General features: G+C 37.8%; 1 protein-coding gene across 3 annotated transcripts in view; it reads left to right on the top strand.

Annotated features, from left to right (window-relative positions):
* Positions 1-20913, top strand: part of atp2b1b (ATPase plasma membrane Ca2+ transporting 1b) — a 27685-nt gene extending 6772 nt beyond the window's left edge. For 2 of the 3 annotated variants that reach the window (XM_048158113.1, XM_048158114.1), the window contains 18 exons: positions 1967-2164; positions 4442-4699; positions 5319-5444; positions 5561-5806; positions 8397-8540; positions 8657-8871; positions 8963-9205; positions 11116-11357; positions 11996-12233; positions 12355-12534; positions 12616-12703; positions 12782-12888; positions 14526-14717; positions 14800-15013; positions 15094-15305; positions 15386-15493; positions 15643-15831; positions 18893-20913. In XM_048158113.1, the coding sequence (XP_048014070.1) occupies positions 1967-2164; positions 4442-4699; positions 5319-5444; positions 5561-5806; positions 8397-8540; positions 8657-8871; positions 8963-9205; positions 11116-11357; positions 11996-12233; positions 12355-12534; positions 12616-12703; positions 12782-12888; positions 14526-14717; positions 14800-15013; positions 15094-15305; positions 15386-15493; positions 15643-15831; positions 18893-19231 (3539 nt within the window). In that variant the 3' untranslated portion in view covers positions 19232-20913. Of the gene's footprint in view, positions 1-1966; positions 2165-4441; positions 4700-5318; positions 5445-5560; positions 5807-7300; positions 7334-8396; positions 8541-8656; positions 8872-8962; positions 9206-11115; positions 11358-11995; positions 12234-12354; positions 12535-12615; positions 12704-12781; positions 12889-14525; positions 14718-14799; positions 15014-15093; positions 15306-15385; positions 15494-15642; positions 15832-18892 lie in introns of all 3 variants that reach the window. The other variant, XM_048158116.1, reaches the window with a different exon arrangement.
* Positions 20914-21112: the final 199 nt, after the last annotated feature.

Genomic DNA, 21112 nt, shown 5'->3' with positions numbered 1-21112 from the left:
CTAACTAATGGGAGCTTTTTGTAAGTGTTAATGATATTTTAAATTATTGACAGCCCTAATATTTTTAGTCATTATTTCTGTTTTCTAAGTGTCTTTTTAAGTGCCCCTGTTTAAGAATCAAAGCTAAAATGAATAACAGTATTTAAAAAGTTTTATTAGCCTGCCGTACATTACTTGTTATTATTTGTCAGTCAGTTAAAAGATGTTTAACCACTGGACATTATTGCCTTTCTTACTTAGCAAGTGGCAGCTGGCATTTGTCACTTAATTGTCATGTTATCAAAGTGACCATGTCGTCTTGGATTTTACAGTTCCTCTTTTTGCACATTTCACCTTCTGTGCTTCTAGTTTAGACCAATCCGTCTGCAAATTATTTCAACAAACTCAACTCCAATCATTTGTCTAACACCATGATAAGCTTATGTATCCCTTGGTAATTCCAGAGAAATATGGTAACACACTGCTGCTCTTGTGATTCTTTCATTTAAGATTTTTATGTGCATTATAAATACACAGTCTGTCTGTTTTGAAAGACGCTCTTGTAACAATCCGATCTTGATTACGGGTTTATTAAGTCTTATATTTTCTGGTTTGATTTACACTGGCTTACCACTCTTTGCTGACATATTTAGCTCTGTCATGAGCCATAACAGACAGTTGTAGTTGTGACAGGTGGGACCAGATCAATTTACCTCATGTAATCCCACTCACCTCAGACCGAGGCAGGCTCTTCATTTCTCCGCTTTACGCTAATCTCACTGGCCGCTGCTCTGCTGCATGGGGTTTACATTCATTTTTGCCCTTGCCAACAGTGGGTAAACCTTTGAGGGGGCAGAGGACTAGCATTTTGTAATTGAGCAAGGGAAGGAGGGGAGGGATTACACTGTGTTAGTGTTCAGGCTGTGCTCTTGCTTGCGTAGGGGGTGGAAATCTTGATTTTTTTCAGAATCCATTATGTTTAAAATGAAATACAAAACAAAAAAATAAAAACCCTCTCTAAATCCAATTCAATTTACATCTACAGCATTTTAAAAAAGAACTAGAATAAGTCCAAGTTTGAGGATTGACTTATTCTTTCAGATTGAAACATCTGTCATTTTTCAACATGTTTTTAAATGTACAATTGCAAACTCTCAGTTCACATCTGATTTTTGTGCATATTCAATCAGATTTAGCAAGTGTGAACAGCAAAAAATCACATAAAATGCGATTTTTACAAATCCTTTTTTGAGCTACATTTATGAAATCCTATTCAAATCACATTTCTTGAAATCCATTTCAGTTGGATTTAGCATGGTTTATGTGATTTTCTCACAGCACGTAAAATGTAAACATCAAATGTGTTTATAGACAATATAGGAGATATAGATGACAACACGTAATAAAGTCACACATACCTGCCTTTTACGTTTCTGCCGCTGCGGCTACATATTGTCATGCTGTAAATAAGACAACATCTGTATTGCAAACCCCTCCATGATGTTTTTTGTTGTAGTTTTTTGCCATATGCTTACCAATGCAACATTGCCATAGAAACCAATGCAGATATTCCTGAAAACGAAAGAGCGGCATGGGACACAAATCGGATCTGAATGTGGACAGTCAATCATTTTTGATCAGATTTCAATCAGATACACAAATAATCGGATTTGGACTGTGTGAACATAGCTATAGATACCCTATAAGGTGTGATTTATAGATGTTTAGGTCATTTAAAGTCATATCTAATCCAAACATTATCTTACCAAGAAACCCCTCAGAAATCTCCTCATCTTTGAACAATGCAAGGGTGTTAAATTATGCAATTAGAAAATCATCTTGACTGTAATGGCGGTATGATATTTTTACATTCAGAACCATAATCTTATTAGGTAAAATAAATTGTTACAGTATTTGTTGTGGTTATTTGCTCTTAAAATAATAGTAATGCAATAGTAATTTCATTCTGCTCTTTCTCTTTGTTTAGGATTAAGTGGTCATGCTGATGACATTGCAAGAAGAAAAGAAGAATTTGGAAAGAACTTTATACCACCTAAAAAGCCCAAAACATTCCTTCAATTGGTGTGGGAAGCATTGCAGGATGTGACACTAATTATTTTGGAAGTTGCAGCCATAATATCCTTAGGCCTTTCTTTCTATAAACCTCCTGATGCCGAGAGAGAATGTGAGTATCGTAGGGCTTTTAAGCTTGCTATGAATAATATGTCTCTGTTTCTCTTGCTCAGTGGTCCTCTGGAATAACAATGAATTTGAAATTGTAACATGGCCTGAAGGTGACGTGCTATAGTGCTATTATGTATTCGGCTCACCCAGGGCTTCTGGTTTTAGCAAAAAATACTTTTTCCTGAGCCCTGCTCTGCATTTAGCAGTAAAGTCCTGCATACCCTGCTGAAAAATCTAGCATAAACTCCATTTTGGTCCAGGCTGGTTTATGCTGGTTAGAGCTGGTATAGTGCTGGTCTAGTGAACCAGCAGAGTCATGCTGTTCTCAATTAAAACTGAGCTGTTGTAGCTGGTCCTCCAGCACTCCCGCTTTCCATTCTGGTACCATCATGCAAAACTTACCTTATATTGGTGAACAGCAATGCTGGATTTTCAGCAGGGCATCCAGTACTTATAAACAAGATAGAAAAATGACATTTTGCCTTCCATGAAATTGCCTTCCATGGGCCAGATTTACTAAACAGGGCAAATTAACGTGAGACCACAATCCCGTAAAAGCACCAATGGAAGTGGAAAGTTCTACAGGTGATTTACTGACACAGACTAAGCGAGATCATTTCCATAATGACCAACACAGTCTATCAAGGGCAGCGTAAATTCGCGTGGGGTCTACTAACAACACAGGCACAGAATGGGTTATACCAGTAAATTTGATTATCACAAACCTTAGTAAATCACATTTTGCTTAATTCATTTGAATACTCTCCTCCCATAAATATTGCATCTGAAAGGGAAAGTCCTACAAATGCATATGCAATAAGGTCAACCACAAAAATAACTGTGCCTTTTCATTGATAACTTTTCACTAAGTAGTTTTTTAAAGGCAAAAGAGGGTTTGCGCTGGTGTAAGGAATTGGTAAATCAGGGCCCATGTGTGTTGCATTATTTTTATTTGAATAAAATGGGTCAGTATAAATTATTTTCTTGCATGTTTGTGCTCTTAACTTAGCTCTTAACAACTAAAGAACCTGAAATAACCTCTATCTCCTAAAGTAACACTTCAGATTTATATACACTACCAAGCAAAAGTTTGAAGTCTGTAAGATTTTTTAATGTTTTGAAAGAGGTCTATTATGCTCGCATAATCTGCATTTATTGTATCAAAATTAAAATACAGTAAAAACAGTAATATTGTGAAATATTGTTACAATTTAAAATAACTGTTTTCTATTTTAATTGATTCCTGTGATGAATTTTCAGCATCATTACTCCAGTCTTCAGTGTCACATGATCCTTCAGAAATAATTCTAATATGCTGACTTGCTGCTTAAAGGGTTAATTCAACCAAAAATGAAAATAATGTAATTAATTACTCACCCTCATGTCGTTCCACACCCGTAAGACCTTCGTTCATCTTTGGAACACAAATTAAGATATTTTTGATTAAATCTGATGGCTCCGTGAGGCCTGCATAGCCAGCAATGACATTTCCTCTCTCAAGATCCATTAATGTACTAAAAACATATTTAAATCAGTTCATGTGAGTACAGTGGTTCAATATTAATATTATAAAGCGACCAGAATATTTTTGGTGCGCCAAAAAAACAAAATAACGACTTATATAGTGATGGCCGATTTCAAAACACTGCTTCAGGAAACTTCGGAGCGTTATTAATCTTTTATGTCGAATCATGACTCGGATCGCGTGTCAACCCGCCAAACTGTTGAAATCACGTGACTTTTGTGCTCCGAACAGCAGATTCGACACAGAAGATTCATAACACTCCGAATCTTCCTGAAGCAGTGTTTTGAAATCAGCCATCACTAAATAAGTCATTATTTTATTATTCTCATCGCTTTATAATATTAATATTGAACCACTGTACTCACATGAACTGATTTAAATATGTTTTTAGTACATTAATGGATCTTGAGAGAGGAAATGTCATTGCTGTCAATGGAGGCCTCACTGAGCCATCGGATTTCAACAAAAATATCTTAATTTGTGTTCCGAAGATGAATGAAGGTCTTACGGGTGTGGAACGGCATGAGGGTGAGTAATTAATGACATTATTTTCAATTTTGGGTGAACTAACCCTTTAAGAAACATTTCTTATCAATGATAAAACTGTTGTGCTGCTTAATATTTTTGTGGAAACAGTGATAAATATTTGATTATTCCTTGATGAATAGAAAGTTCAAAAGAAGTCTTTTATATAATCTAAGACTTATATTGCCATAGTAGCTATTTCTGACAGTTACTTTCACATTGGTGCAGACTGTGGTAGGGCGGCTGGAGGAGCGGAGGACGAGGGTGAGGCAGATGCGGGCTGGATCGAGGGTGCAGCCATCCTCTTGTCCGTCGTTTGTGTGGTTCTTGTCACGGCATTCAACGATTGGAGCAAAGAAAAACAATTCCGCGGACTGCAGAGCCGCATCGAACAAGAACAGAGGTTTACTGTGCTCCGAGGCGGTCAAGTCGTTCAGATTCCTGTATCCGAGATTGTGGTTGGAGACATCGCACAAGTAAAATATGGTAAAATTATGGTGTCCCTAATATATTGGACAATTTATTGCATTATTGGATTTCAGCTGAAAATGAAAAATCTGTCATTATTTACTCAACCCATGTGTTGCTTTAAACTCAGCTCTTGCCATAAAGTGACAGTTTATGGTGACCATATCTGTCAAAAAAGGACAAAAAAACATTTTTTTTTATTCTGCATGTGAAAGTGCTAAATGAAAGATTCAAGGGAAGTCAAGATTATCAGTGAATGACTTTAAATTTCGGTTTGATTCTCACACAGACCTATTACTTCAGTCATATAAACTTTTTTTTATGGTTCTTTTATGGGTCTTATTTCAGCAATGATATGAACTGTCGTTGTATGGGAAACAGCTGTATGAAGGGAAAAAGGCTGCATACTGGTTTGGAACAACAGATGAAAAAAAATCATCTTTTTGAATGAACTATTCCTTTAAAAAGTAATGTTAAAACGGCAGTCTAAACTATTCCTTTAAAAAGTAATGCATTTTTTTGTCCTTGTTTTTTGGTTGGCATTGGCCTTGCTCGATTAAAACCTTTCTTTTGGCTTGCAATGCAAACATCTGTCTGTTGTGTCTCAGATGACACCATCTGTCATTTGTGCTTGCAGGTGACCTCCTTCCTGCTGACGGTGTACTTATCCAAGGCAACGATCTAAAAATTGATGAGAGCTCCCTCACTGGAGAGTCAGACCATGTGAAAAAAACCCTGGACAAAGACCCCATGCTGCTTTCAGGTTTTTCCTCTGCTTTTCTTTAAGTGTCAATAATTGTAAAACTCAAAAGGTCAAGAATGATGCAGTTTTGCCATTGCAATACTGGTTACATGACCATTTTTACCCTGTTTGCTCAGGCACGCATGTCATGGAGGGCTCCGGAAAAATGCTGGTCACTGCAGTGGGGGTGAACTCTCAGACGGGTATCATCTTCACTCTGCTCGGAGGCGGAGATGATGATGATGATGATGATGATGACAATGAGGAGAAAAAAAAAGAGAAGGAGAGGAAAAAGAAGGAGAAGGAGGATAAAAAGAGGGAGAAGGAGGAGAGAAAGAAAGAAAAAGAGAGGAAGAAGAAGGAGAAGAAAGAAAAAAAGAAAAGTATGTTGCTCAAGTTGAGTTTCTGAAATGCATTTCCAAAATAATTCCTTAAGTATTGATTCTTTTCTAACCAAGTTTAGGTCCCCCACCCCACTTCCAAATTAAACTTTAGTAAATTTGGCCAGGAATTGTGTAGATTCATAATTTTAAACATATGTGGCTAAAATCTCACATCATCTCCAAATGATCTGTATCTATAAACAGTGTTGGGGAAAGTTACTTTTAAAAGTAATGCATTACAATATTTCGTTACTTCCTAAAAAGTAGGTAATTGCGTTACTTAGTTACTTTTTATGAAAAGTAATGTGTTACATTACTTTTACGTTACTTTTTCTCACCTGGGCTTGGCTTGTATGTTTGTTTTTAAAGTTATATTATTAGAAATGCATATTTATGCCTGTACAGTAGAGGGCGCAGCTCAAACAAACCTTTCAGATGTGCTGCCGTTCTGGATTAAAGAAGAATAAGATACAGAAGAAGGAAGTTCAACACTCTTATTTCTAAATCTACTCTTAAGTAATGGTGCGTTCAAGTCCTCCTGGGAAGTTCGTATTTACGAGGTGGGAAGTCGTGTGTACGACGGTAGGTGCGTTCAAGTCACTTTCGTCGGAGTATGATGGCGGTGTGCCTTCTCTAAATTAATTACACAAAATAACAACACTTCTGTTTCTAGAAAATTGCTAAATTGTTGCTTTTTTTATGTTTTTTAATTAATTTATGAAGCCATTGTAAACTTTATTGTTACATATTACATTTTTACATTGTGATGCTATGGTTTTTTTGTAATCAGCTTTCTTCGTTGTAAATAGAAAAGCCTGACAATGTCACTGCTAAATACCTGTAAGTATTGTGGTATTTCTCAATGTTTCTGACTGACACGCCCCCAACTCGTACAAATCGGAGCTTAAAGAAAATTACAAGCTTCCCACTGGTATTTACGACATTGTGGTGCCGTTCATGTCGGTTCTGCTCGTAAATACGGTCTTTCCGACATGACTTGAACGCACCATAATTTTTGCTTATTAGTCTGGTTGAATTGGATCATTAAAGGCCAGCAGCACAGACATTGGTTTATAAAGTGAGATTAAATACATAAATGTATTTGTGTAATTTAATATAGTTAATTATTACAGGTTTGCATAAAATTTTGAGATTGCATTTCACTGTTTTTATTCGTTTTGAGGAATACTGAATGTTTTTGTGCAAGTGAGATGAGTAAATGCATGTTCACATTTAGTCTAGAACTACAATAACATCATGTTCACACAGCGCACACAACACCTATTTCTCTCAACATGGGGACAGAAGAGCTGTCAGTCAATGTGAAAAAGTAACTTAGATATTTTGTTGTAAATTGAAAAAGTAATGCGTTACTTTACTAGTTACTTGTAAAAGTAATCTGATTACATAACTCAAGTTACTTGTAATGCGTTACCCCCAACACTGTCTATAAATATCACAAATATGTGATTGATCCATCTCACTTTTCAACAGACAAAAAGCCAGATGCAACAGATAAAAAGAAAGGTGTGTATCAGCACATAGTGCTGCAGTTGTATATCATAGCATTTCCTTTAGCTCAGTGGTTCTCAGCTGGTGGTTCGTGACGAAAATATGCCACAGGTCGGTTCTGATGGGTTGTGGATTTTGACAGCAGGGAAAAACTATGCTAAATACAAATAATAAAATACAACCATATAATCAGGCATCTCTTCCTATATCTTTTGTTGTTGATCAATCAAACCAATAAAACAGTATTTTTTGGTGCAAATTCATCTGCCATTTTGATAAATTTAGTGAAATTAGTCATTTTGATGGGCCTATACAGTGATAATGTTTACAAATTTTAAGGTTTGATATTTTTTGTTACTTTTGTATAACAAAACCAGTTGAGAACCACTACAGGAAGATTCGCTACAGGAAGTAGCAGTACACTGACATAGTTCAGTCTGTAGTTGCTCTTTTGGCACGCAGTGTGTGTGTGTCTTTCTTCCTTATGTATTGAGTGTACAAGAATATCGTGTGAACATATGGTTGAAGCTAGTATCTAATTGTGCTCTTCACTCTTTTCATGCTGATTAGCAGTAAGAAGATTAGGGCCTTTGGCCTTACAGCTTTACTTTTTTCTCTTGTCCACATACAGACAGACACATAATGTAGATCTCCTCAGTAAACAATGTGTTACAGTTTCCACAAAGATATTAAGCAGTTTTCAACATTGATAATAATAGGAAATGTTTCTTGAGCAGCAAATCATCATATTAGAATGATTTCTGAAGGATCATGTGACACTGAAGACTGGAGTAATGATGCTGAAAATTCAGCATTTAAAAAAAAAATTATATTAAAATAATAATAAAATAATTTATATTAAAAATTTCATAAACACTGTAAAAAAGCGAACATGCTGTTGCATTAAGAAGCTATTAAGAATAACGCGATGTATTCAGGTTCAGTAATCTTGACTTCAATGAAACACATTTTTATGTTACATGAAAAATCATTTTAGTTCAGTAACAGTTCGATACATGCACTTGCATAGAGATAGCATAGTTTTAAACATCACTCTTTGGTTTTTGCCAAAATTCAGAGAAAGATGGAGGCACAGTGGAGATGGAGCCCCTCAACAGTGATGATGGAACAGAAGATGAGAAAAAAACCAAGATACCAAAGAAAGAGAAATCGGTACTTCAAGGGAAGCTTACTAAGCTAGCTGTACAAATTGGGAAAGCAGGTAAAAAAACATAAATCTTTGATTTTTGAAAAATTGCAAGATAAAAACATTGGTCCAATTTATATGTGTTGCCTTGTTCCAAAACTTATAGAGAGGTGATGTGTTTTTTTTACCAGGTCTCTTCATGTCGGCCATCACAGTCCTTATTCTTATGGTGTTCTTTGTGGTGGACACTTTCTGGATCCAGGGGCTTCCGTGGATCAAAGATTGCACTCCTATCTACATCCAGTTCTTTGTCAAGTTCTTCATCATTGGTGTCACTGTGCTAGTTGTTGCCGTGCCTGAAGGTTTACCCCTTGCCGTCACCATCTCATTGGCCTATTCTGTGAAAGTATGTGGTTCATGTTTTGCAACTTTAATGACAAACTTGTACATACAAAAGATAGGTACTGTAGTAAAGTCATCTATGTCATTCCCTGTAGAAAATGATGAAGGACAACAACCTGGTGAGACATCTGGACGCTTGCGAGACGATGGGCAATGCCACTGCGATTTGCTCTGATAAAACGGGCACCCTTACCATGAACAGAATGACAGTGGTTCAGGTGTATATTGGAGACAAACACTACAGGAAGGTCCCAGAACCTGATATGATTCCTGGCAACATCTTGAATCTGCTCGTCACAGGCATCAGTGTTAACTGTGCATATACTTCAAAAATAATGGTAAGAAACAAAAATATTTTGTATGAATGTGTGTTTGTGTGAGAGACTCCTCAAAAGCACAGCAACTATCATCAATTTGCATATTTTTTTCATTACAAATTATATTATCAGTATAGAAATTTGAGTGACTTTAATTATGCCCTGTTTTAAATTTAATGGCATCAACACATGAGCTGAAGGAACTCCACAAGTTTCTGTAAAATAATCAGTGTCACAAGTTAGTATAATAGTTTAAATATAATATAGTATAATATTACATTAATGTACACACAGCACCCCATATTGACAGAAAAACACAGAATTGTTGACATTTTTGCAGATTTATAAAAAAGAAAAACTGAAATATCACATGGTCCTAAGTATTCAGACCCTTTGCTCAGTATTTAGTAGAAGCACCCTTTTGATCTAATACAGCCATGAGTCTTTTTGGGAAAGATGCAACAAGTTTTTCACACCTGGATTTGGGGATCCTCTGCCATTCCTCCTTGCAGATCCTCTCCAGTTCTGTCAGGTTGGATGGTAAACATTGGTGGACAGCCATTTTTAGGTCTCTCCAGAGATGCTCAATTGGGTTTAAGTCAGGGCTCTGGCTGGGCCATTCAAGAACAGTCACGGAGTTGTTGTGAAGCCACTCCTTCGTTATTTTAGCTGTGTGCTTAGGGTCATTGTCTTGTTGGAAGGTAAACCTTCGGCCCAGTCTAAGGTCCTGAGCACTCTGGAGAAGGTTTTCGTCCAGGATATCCCTGTACTTGGCCGCATTCATCTTTCCCTCGATTGCAACCAGTCGTCCTGTCCCTGCAGCTGAAAAACACCCCCACAGCATGATGCTGCCACCACCATGCTTCACTGTTGGGACTGTATTGGACAGGTGATGAGCAGTGCCTGATTTTCTCCACACATACCGCTTAGAATTAAGGCCAAAAAGTTCTATCTTGGTCTCATCAGACCAGAGAATCTTATTTCTCACCATCTTAGCAAACTCCATGCGGGCTTTCATGTGTCTTGCACTGAGGAGAGGCTTCCGTCAGGCCACTCTGCCATAAAGCCCCAACTGGTGGAGGGCTGCAGTGATGCTTGACTTTCTACAACTTTCTCCTATCTCCCGTCTGCATCTCTGGAGCTCAGCCACAGTGATCTTTGGGTTCTTCTTTACCTCTCTCACCAAGGCTCTTCTCCCCCGATAGCTCAGTTTGGCCGGACGGCCAGCTCTAGGAAGGGTTCTGGTCATCCCAAACGTCTTCCATTTAAGGATTATGGAGGCCACTGTGCTCTTAGGAACCTTAAGTGCAGCAGAAATTTTTTGTAACCATGGCCAGATCTGTGCCTTGCCACATTTCTGTCTCTGAGCTCTTCAGGCAGTTCCTTTGACCTCATGATTCTCATTTGCTCTGACATGCACTGTGAGCTGTAAGGTCTTATATAGACAGGTGTGTGGCTTTCCTAATCAAGTCCAATCAGTATAATCAAACACAGCTGGACTCAAATGAAGGTGTAGAACCATCTCAAGGATGATCAGAAGAAATGGACAGCACCTGAGTTAAATATATGAGTGTCACAGCAAAGGGTCTGAATACTTAGGACCATGTGATATTTCAGTTTTTCTTTTTTAATAAATCTGCAAAAATGTCAACAATTCTGTGTTTTTCTGTCAATATGGGGTGCTGTGTGTACATTAATGAGGAAAAAAATGAACTTAAATGATTTTAGGAAATGGCTGCAATATAACAAAGAGTGAAAAATGTAAGGGGTCTGAATACTTTCCGTACCCACTGTATATATATATATATATATATATATATATATATATATATATATATATATATATATATATGTGTGTGTGTGTATATATAAATTTCTTTTAAAGATTAGACTTGGTTTCATGATTTTTATAAACCCTTTTTTCTGTCTAGACTGCTGAGAAAGAGGGTGGTCTGCCGCGACAAGTTGGGAACAAAACTGAATGTGCCTTGCTAGGGTTTACCACTGATTTACGGAAAGATTACCAAACCATTCGCTGTGAATATCCTGAGGAAAAACTGTTCAAAGTATACACATTTAACTCAGTCAGGAAATCCATGAGTACAGTCCTTAAAAATCACGATGGAAGTTACCGCATGTTTAGCAAAGGAGCATCAGAAATCCTCCTGAAGAAGTAAGTACTCATTTAATATTTCAGATTTTGTGATTATTTGTTACTTGCTAGATGGTAACAGGTGGTATTATTAGGGGGAGGGACATTCTCATTCAATAGAGAATTTGATTGGACAAAAATCTGGATAGTTCAGAATGAGTCATCAGTATTTTTGTTCCAGTTTTCTGGAAGAGACAGAGCATTTAATAGTTTGGAAACACTAAAGACACAGTCACATTACCAAAATGTTAGCAAAATTTAACTGGCAAAAAAGGCAAAAGTCACTTTCAAGCCAAGCAGCTTTCTGTTGGTGAACATGGCAAATTCACATAAATAAAACTTGATCCTGATATGATATTTGCATGGGGAAATGTTTCACCCTTCCTCTTTAAATGACTGAATTTCGCCTGCTAAATTTCACCAAGCAACAGTAAATGTGAGCGCAGCTTTAGACATTTTTATGTTTTTTTAAAGAAATCAACAAATCAATCTATTTTCCTAGAATGCAATAAATGGATCTAAAATGACTGTAAATACATTTATATTGTTACAAATGAAAGCTTAGTAATACTAATTGCTTTTTAAAGTGAGACTACGTACTTGTTTCATTAATTTATAATCTATCTAATCTAAAGTTATAATCTTTAATATTTTCCCAGGTGCTGTAAAGTCCTGTCAAGCAATGGCGATGCCAGAAACTTCAGGCCCACTGATCGGGATGACGTGGTCAAACAAGTGATTGAACCCATGGCCTCTGAGGGCTTGAGGACCATCTGCCTTGCCTACAGGGACTTTCCTCTTTCAGACGGGGAACCTGATTGGGATAATGAGGCAGATATCCTGACTGGACTCACCTGCATTTGTGTGGTGGGCATTGAGGACCCTGTTCGGCCAGAGGTAATTTCTCACATGGCCTTTAATCCTATTCCATCCACATTCAGACGTGCTGAAGTGCTCATTACTGTAAGTCAGCATGTACTTGTTGACACCTAACCCCCAGGTGGTATAATCTCCACAGGTCCCAGATGCTATTAAGAAGTGTCAGCGAGCAGGCATCACTGTGCGTATGGTCACAGGGGACAACATTAACACCGCTCGAGCTATTGCAATCAAGTGTGGCATTCTCCATACCGGTGACGACTTCTTGTGCATTGAAGGCAAAGAGTTTAACAGGCGGATACGCAATGAACTGGGAGAGGTGAGCTGGTCAAAAAAAAAGTTCTTGATAATTTTTCATTCAAATAAAAGGTTGATATTAAAGGCCTCATCGTCTTTTCAGATTGAGCAGGAGCGCCTGGACAAGGTCTGGCCCAAACTGCGCGTACTTGCAAGATCTTCTCCAACTGACAAGCATACATTGGTCAAAGGTAAAGAGGACTGTTGCTAATACTTGTGGTGTATATTACAATCGGACTGCATTTGAAATGTTTTGCTGTTTCTTCAAGGTATAATCGATAGCACCGTTGTTGAACAGAGACAAGTAGTTGCTGTCACTGGAGACGGAACCAACGATGGCCCTGCGCTAAAAAAAGCTGATGTTGGATTTGCAATGGTATGATTTTGTATTTTTAAACAACTTATTAGCACATCACTGTGACAGACCAAACAATTGCAAATGAATATTGAAGTTATGACGAATGAAAGAAGAAACAATCTCTCTGTGTTTCAATCCATATAATCTGAATATTGCAAAAACAATGAGCAAATGAAGCAGCGTTTCATCACGTGTTCAAAAGAACAAAATTGTTACTTATAGGGAAATGAGCAAAAATGAAAATTCCCCAGTATAATCACTAGGGAAGTTATAAATAAATATTATAAAATAAAAATATAGTAAATACATTTTATCTTAAAGGGGACATATCATGAAAATCTGACTTTTTCCATGTTTAAGTGCTATAATCAGATCCCTGGTGCATGTAACAACTGAGAAAATGTGAAAAAGGACAACCCAGTAACTTTGTTTTGGCATGTATGTGAAAAAATGAGCTGCTCAGATTTCGTCCCCTTGTGATGTAGGAAGGGGATCTTATTATAATATTACCGCCCCTTAATCTGCACATTTCCACCCACTGCGCCGCCATTTTGTTTTTGCGAGCAAAAACGATGTACCAATTCCAAGGCCATGGCAAAAGTTTGAGCAAAGCATGCTAACTGTTCTGTTGTTGGCTGCACAGACAAACATAGAATACTATTTTAGAGTCTTGTTTGCTTGGATAGCCTACAAGTTGACCCTGGCAAGCTCGAGCATTTCGGAAAAAATATTAGATCATTCACAGCATTTGATAGCAATCATAAACGTTAGCCTGGTGTGTATGGCTCTGTTTAGCAAACAGGTATGTGGGCATCCATACGGGTTTTGCACAAAAGATTAACATGACGGCACATGCTAGTCGATGAGTTGAATCAACTCCACGGCAACTACATAAATTCATCCTCTGACCATTCAGAAACGTCCATTTGCATTCTAAAAGTTGTAACTTCTTTCTGAATCTCTCCATCAGTGTCCGACTCCGGTTTGAACAATGTGAGGCTGAACACCATTACTGACCATCCTCATTTTGGCTGCGTGAGATTCTCCAGCTTTGTTGTTGTCGAGCAACCGAAGTGTGAGCTGTTAAAGCTTTTGGAAAGCGGGCAGCTCATTTGCATTTAAAGGGACACACAAAAACGGCATGTTTTTGCTCATACCCAAATAGGGGCAAATTTGACAAGCTATAATAAATGATCTGTGGGGTATTTTTAGCTGAAATTTCACAGACACATTCTAGGGACACCAGAGACTTATATTACATCTTGTGAAAAGGGGTATAATAGGTCCCCTTTAATGTGTGGTCAAATTAGCAAAAAAAGGTCTTTATCTAATTGTCAATAGTGTAGCGATGCATGAAGAACCGCTCACGCAGAAGTCTCTTTCAAAGTTTTCTGACAGTGAATGTGGCAATTGACCAACTTGAACATGAAATCTGTGTAGGGAATTTTTTGGCCTCATGTGAAACTCCTGATCACATGGATCGCTATTGAAATGACTGAATTTTGTCTGCAAAATTTTGTCGAGAGATGAGTCCATGCCTTTAGTGTTTCCTTCCTGCATTTTTAATGCAGTATCGCAAGATTAGAATCAACATACTTAGAAGGAATGAATGTTGAGTGAATTAATACATTTTGACACTCTGCTGTCATTTTCAGGGCATTGCTGGTACAGATGTGGCCAAAGAAGCATCAGACATTATCCTGACAGATGATAACTTCAGCAGCATTGTGAAGGCAGTGATGTGGGGGAGGAACGTCTATGATAGTATATCCAAGTTCCTTCAGTTTCAGCTGACCGTTAACGTGGTGGCTGTCATTGTGGCGTTCACTGGAGCCTGTATTACACAGGTCAGAGTACTGCTTCCTCTTTCTTCTGTCTATCTTGTGCCACCTCATTCTTTCCCTTTAACTTTTTGCTTTTTGTACACAGGACTCCCCTCTCAAAGCTGTACAGATGCTGTGGGTGAATTTAATCATGGACACATTTGCGTCACTAGCTCTAGCGACGGAGCCTCCCACTGAGGCTTTATTGTTGCGCAAACCGTACGGCCGCAACAAGCCTCTTATTTCCCGCACCATGATGAAGAACATCCTCGGACATGCTGTGTATCAGCTAACCATCATCTTCACACTGCTGTTTGCCGGTGAGTATCATCCCGAAATATTTAGAGCATCCTATCGGAGTAAACCGGCAAATATATCTCTGACTTTACCTTTCACACAGGTGAGCAGATCTTTGACATTGACAGCGGCAGGAACGCTCCTCTTCACGCTCCTCCTTCAGAGCACTACACCATCGTCTTCAACACATTCGTAATGATGCAGCTCTTCAACGAGATTAACGCTCGAAAGATCCACGGTGAGAGAAACGTTTTTGAGGGCATCTTCAAAAACATGATCTTCTGTACCATCGTATTTGGGACCTTTGTTATCCAGGTACGTCACATTTTAATCTCTATAAGCCTGTGTCAGTTATCAACAATTGTTCTGAATCCCAACATGGTTTTGTTTTTTAGATCGTAATCGTGCAGTTTGGAGGGAAGCCTTTTAGTTGTGTAGGTCTCTCTGTTGAGCAGTGGATGTGGTGTGTCTTCCTTGGTTTTGGCTCTCTTCTCTGGGGGCAGGTAGGCCTTTAAAAGCATTTAAACTCCTGTTGACTTTTAATTTTTCTTAAAGAAACCATACATGTACAATACAACCAATCAATCACTATACAGGAAATCCTGCAGAAGTTTGATATGGTTGGAATGTATTGTTTTCCTCTGACCCACAGTTTATTACCACCATTCCCACAAGTCGCCTGAAGTTCCTGATGACAGCAGGTCATGGCACCCAGAAGGAGGAGATACCTGAGGATGAGCTGGAGGAGATGGAAGACCTGGATGAAATCGACCATGCTGAGATGGAGCTGAGAAGGGGGCAGGTTTTGTGGTGTAGGGGTCTCAACAGAATTCAGACACAGGTATTGAATGAAGTTTTCACTCCTTGATTGTTTTTTATCAATACATGGATGTTTCTTCAACTTTTATGTCCCAGGATTTAGTTTTGCCCTCACAGGAATAAATTGCATTTTAAATTATATTAAAATAGTATTCGTTATTTTAAATTGTAACAATATTTCACAACATTAGTGTTTTATTATATTTTTGATCAAATAAATGCAGCCTTGGTGAGCATAAGAGACTTCTTTATAAAATTTGAAAAAATCTGTGTCGTTGGTTAAAGATACAATATATAAGATTTTTACATTTAAAAATCCAAAAACCACTAGAACAATGTTATATATTTTGTTGAATTGTGTACTTACATTATCCCAAAAATTTCCAACAATGTTTAAATACATAGAAATTAGCATTTTTAACCAGGACATGGACCGTGTCATTTCCTCGCCTGTCAATAACGTCATATCCGCTTTACCCTCGATTTCTGGTTTTCGTAGAAACCATGGAAACACCAAAGTCGTTTTAATATATAATGCGTTTTATTAGACATGTGAGCAACTGTTTGGATATATTTATCAACAGAAAACCAACCATTGTTATATAGCTCAACACGATTAGTCTTATTGTTTGATTCACTTGTTTTCTTGATTTATCACAAGTACCATGTTTTTACCATGCTTCAGAGACAACGCTATTTTGTCAAGTGGCTAACATAGCATAATCAGAGAGAGCTTTTTTATAAATTAATTGCATGTCATTTAGCAACACAAGTCATCCAGTCTTTATTAATATGACATTCTAATATTGATCTAGTTTACTGTAAAGTGCAACAAGTCTCTTATACCAACCACTGAGTGAACGCACAGAGTAACATTATAACTTTCAACACACTCAAATGTATTTAGTATGACTGTTTTAATCATGTAAAACGGTGCTGCGTTACCCCATATACACAACAAATAGAGCGGCAGCAGCCAACCGCAGCAAAAGCATAATAACAGCTCCGCTGGACTCCCGCGTCTCTCGGCCCACCCTGCTTCATACCTCAGTAATGTTTAGTTCAAGGATTAGTTAAAGGTGCCATAGAATGTCTTTTTAAAAGATGTAATATAAGTCTAAGGTGTCCCCTGTGAAGTTTCAGCTCAAAATACCCCATAGATTTTTTTTATTAATTTTTTTAACTGCCTATTTTGGGCCATCATTAAATATGCGCCGATTTAGGCTGCGGCCCCTTTAAATGCTCACGCTCCCCGCCCACGGAGCTTGCGCTTGCCTTAAACAGTGCATAAACAAAGTTTACACAGCTAATATAACCCTCAAAATGGATCTTTACAAAGTGTTCGCCATGCAACATGTCTAATCGCTGAATGAGTTTGATAGTGCTCCATGGCTAAAGCTAACATTACACACTGTTGGAGAGATTTATAAAGAATGAAGTTGTGTTTATGAATTATACAGACTGCAAGTGTTTAAAAATGAAAATAGCGACGGCTCTTGTCTCCGTGAATACAGTAAGAAACGATGGTAACTTTAACCACATTTAACAGTACATTAGCAACATGCTAATGAAACATTTAGAAAGACAATTTACAAATATCACTAAAAATATCATGTAATCATGGATCATGTCAGTTATTATTGCTCCATCTGCCATTTTTCACTATTGTTCTTGCTTGCTTACCTAGTCTGATGATTCAGCTGTGCACAGATCCAGACATTAATACTGGCTGCCCTTGTCTAATGCCTTGAACATGAGCTGGCATATGCAAATATTGGGGTCGTACATATTAATGATCCCGACTGTAACGTAACAGTCGGTGTTATGGTGAGATTCGCCTGTTCTTCGGAGGTCGTTTAAACAAATGAGATTTATATAAGAAGTAGGAAACAATGGTGTTTGAGACTCACTGTATGTCATTTCCATGTACTGAACTCTTGTTATTCAACTATGCCGAGGTAAATTCCATTTTCAATTTGATGGCACCTTTAAATTCAGAATTAATATTTCATGATAATTTACTCACCCCCATGTCATCCAAGATGTTTATGTCTTTTTTTCTTCTGACGGAAAGAAATTAAGGTTTTTGAGGAAAACATTCCTGGATTTTTCTCTATATAGTGGACTTCAACAGGGTTCAACGGGTTGAAGGTCCAAATTGCAGTTTCATTTCAGCTTTAAAGGGCTCTACATGATCCCAGCTGAGGAATAAGGGTCTTGTCTAGCGAAACAATTGGTAATTTTCTAAAAAAAAAAAAAAAAAATTTCATACTTTTTAACCACAAATGCCCGTCTTGCACTGCTCTGTGATGCGCCACGCATTACGTAGTCACGTTGGAAAGTTCATGCATGATGTTGGCAGAAGTACCGCAGTAAGGCAGAAAACATTTTCGTCAGACTTCAAAATCGTCCGACATTGTTGTTTTACCTTTTTTTGTAAAGGCCATTTCACTTAGTCTTTGCATGTTCGCTTTGTAGACAGTGGATCAGTACTTCCACGTACGTCACGCATGACCTTTCTAACGTGATTACGTAATGCGTGGCGCATCACAGAGCTAGTGCAAGATGAGCATTTGTGGTTAAAAAGTATATCAATTTTTATTTATTTTATAAAATGACCGATTGTTTCACTAGATAAGACCCTTATTTCTCATCTGGGATCATGTAGAGCCCTTTGAAGCTGCACTGAAACTGCAATTTGGACCTTCAACCCATTGGTAACTGTTAAAGTGCACTAAATGAAGAAAAACCCTGGAATGTTTTCCTCAAAAACCTTAATTTCTTTTCAACTGAAGAAAGAAAGACAAACATCGTAATTCATAATTTCAACATAATTTCTGCCCGAGTCCGTCGGATTGCTTTCCAGTGGCTGTGGAGGCGAAGACAACAACTCCCATGGTTCCACACTCATTCACAGCGTCATCAAGCTATGCCTTTGTTTTGAAAAAGTGACCTCTTGTGGCGAAAATTACATATTGTACCTTTAAAGAAACACCTAACTGGGGAGGTTGTTGTTGGTGGTGGTATCAAGGGTTACATGTTGTTTCACACTTTGAGTTCCAGACCTGTTGTTTTTTCTTCAGATCCGTGTGGTTAATGCTTTCCGGGATACCATGTCCCCTTACGAAGGCCTGGAGACGCCAGAGTCTCGCAGCTCCATTCACAACTTCATGAGCCACCCAGAGTTCCGTATCGAGGATTCAGAGCCAGCCATCCCCCTCATCGATGACACAGATCCTGAGGAGGACGCACCTACTAAACGCAACACGGTTCCTTCCCCACTGCCTCTAGTTTTATCCTCCCCTAATCAGAACAATAATGCAACCGACAACAGGGGCTACCATCACCACAAAGATCTAGCAAAAACTATCCTTCCTCCAGCTCCTGGAAGCCCCTTACACAGCCTGGAGACCTCTCTCTAATCCAGTACCACCTACGTCAGACCACGTCAACAACTGAGGGCACATTAAGGACAAGGTCAGGGCTTTCGGGCTTCTGATAGTGAACTGGAAAAGTAGCAAAACTTGTTATTTTTGTTTTTTATTTATTTCATAGGGGTTTTGTTTCATTCTTATCTTACCTGCACACCTGGAAAGTGTACGGTTTGGGAATGAACATTGTTGCTCAAATGTTCAAATTCTTTCCCCTTATATTTTGTTCACTTAAATATTTTGATATATGGTGTATTGGATGTTCATGTAGTTAAACATTTTGAGCAGTTTTTGGACACTTTCTTATTTTGGAAGAAAAAAATTATTCACATGTAGTTGCTGCTCTGTCTAATTGTGAGCACAAAAACTTTTTGAAGGTGCACTATTTGCCTCTAAATAGGTTTTGATTGTGATTTTTAGAAAGCTAGATGTAAATTAAATGAGAAATGATACAATGCCTCAACATTTTTAAAGCGGTACGGCAGGACAGTTAAAGGTTGGGTAGGCTATTTTGGAGAGGTTGGCGCTTCAGAGCTTTCCAAAGCCACGCCTCCTTCAAAATACATGAATGCGTACAGACAGAGTACGTCCCGAGAGACGCCGTTAAATTATCTGACTCAAAGCACATGACATTACTATAATAATGAACGTAAACAACTTACAGAGCTCGGAATTGTATCTCTGCTGCAGATTAATTTCGGCGTTGATAGTGTTGCCAGAAAGTCTGAGGATCTGAGGACCATCTTGTAATTACGGTTACGACAAAGTGGCATAAACTCATTGTTTTGGTTCAGGGGAGAGTTGTAAAAGGTGGCTCCTGTTTGTTTGCGGTGCTCAGTGACTGTCTGTCTACAACTCTGCATAGCCTTAGCGTTCCGCGCTGATGACGTGCAATGTCTCCGCGAGCATGTGCGCGAAGGCATGGAAATACATACGCTGACAGGCAGGTAGGACATCCTGAACATTTTTTGGTCCTGAGACTTCCACAGAAGATATATACATTTTTTAATATTTAGACCACTTCTGTTATTGATTGCCATCAGGATGTAAAGGGAGTTTCAACCAGGATAACAAAAATTGTTTATGAAAAAACAAATTGCCTACCCTACCTTTAAAGTTGTTGATTTTGAGCCTCTTATTTTATGAAAAGTAACTGTACTCACAAAAATGCCACATCCAAGGTGTTATTAAGAGAACGAAATACTTTTTTTAATTAAAGGACGTGATAGTTCAGGGAGGCCATGCTAAAATGTGACCGTATTTTCTGTTTAGAGTGGTTTTATCAGTTTTGATCCACACCGCCTCCTTAAACTACAGATGAGGGCTCAAGCACACAACACAATTCAGTCAAGTCAAGAAGCTGTTGTTTGAAATATTGTAATGGTATTAATTACAGCAGACATTATTCATTGTCAGGACATGAAAATGGTTTCAGCATAATGTGGTATAGGATTTGTAAACAATATAAGATGAGTATAGAAATGGAGAAATTTGTTGGTTAATTTTGTTTATTTCACTGTAGTTTCATTCTCATTTGGGGAATGAATATTTTTCCATCTGTTTATGGAAAATAATTTTGTAAATGTAAATGGTTATTGTGGTTTAATTTACATTTGGAAGTCTTTAAGTTATGTGTATGGTTTTTGACAATAAAATATTCATATTTAGCTTAACCTAATCATTGGTTTTAATTCGAAATATATACGCTACACATTTATATGAGCATTATCACATTATATAATAGCGTCAATGTGCCATTGGTTCATATATATTTTTATTCATATTTAAATATACATGAACTACTAGCTTTATATGTTTGTTAGTGACTTATTCAAGTAAAAAAAATAATAGTATAAACATAGTCATCCCCAT

The sequence above is a fragment of the Megalobrama amblycephala genome, linkage group LG15 (assembly GCF_018812025.1).
Source record: "Megalobrama amblycephala isolate DHTTF-2021 linkage group LG15, ASM1881202v1, whole genome shotgun sequence".
Classification (NCBI taxonomy): Eukaryota; Metazoa; Chordata; class Actinopteri; order Cypriniformes; family Xenocyprididae; genus Megalobrama; species Megalobrama amblycephala.
This window is presented reverse-complemented; position numbering and strand designations above follow the sequence as displayed.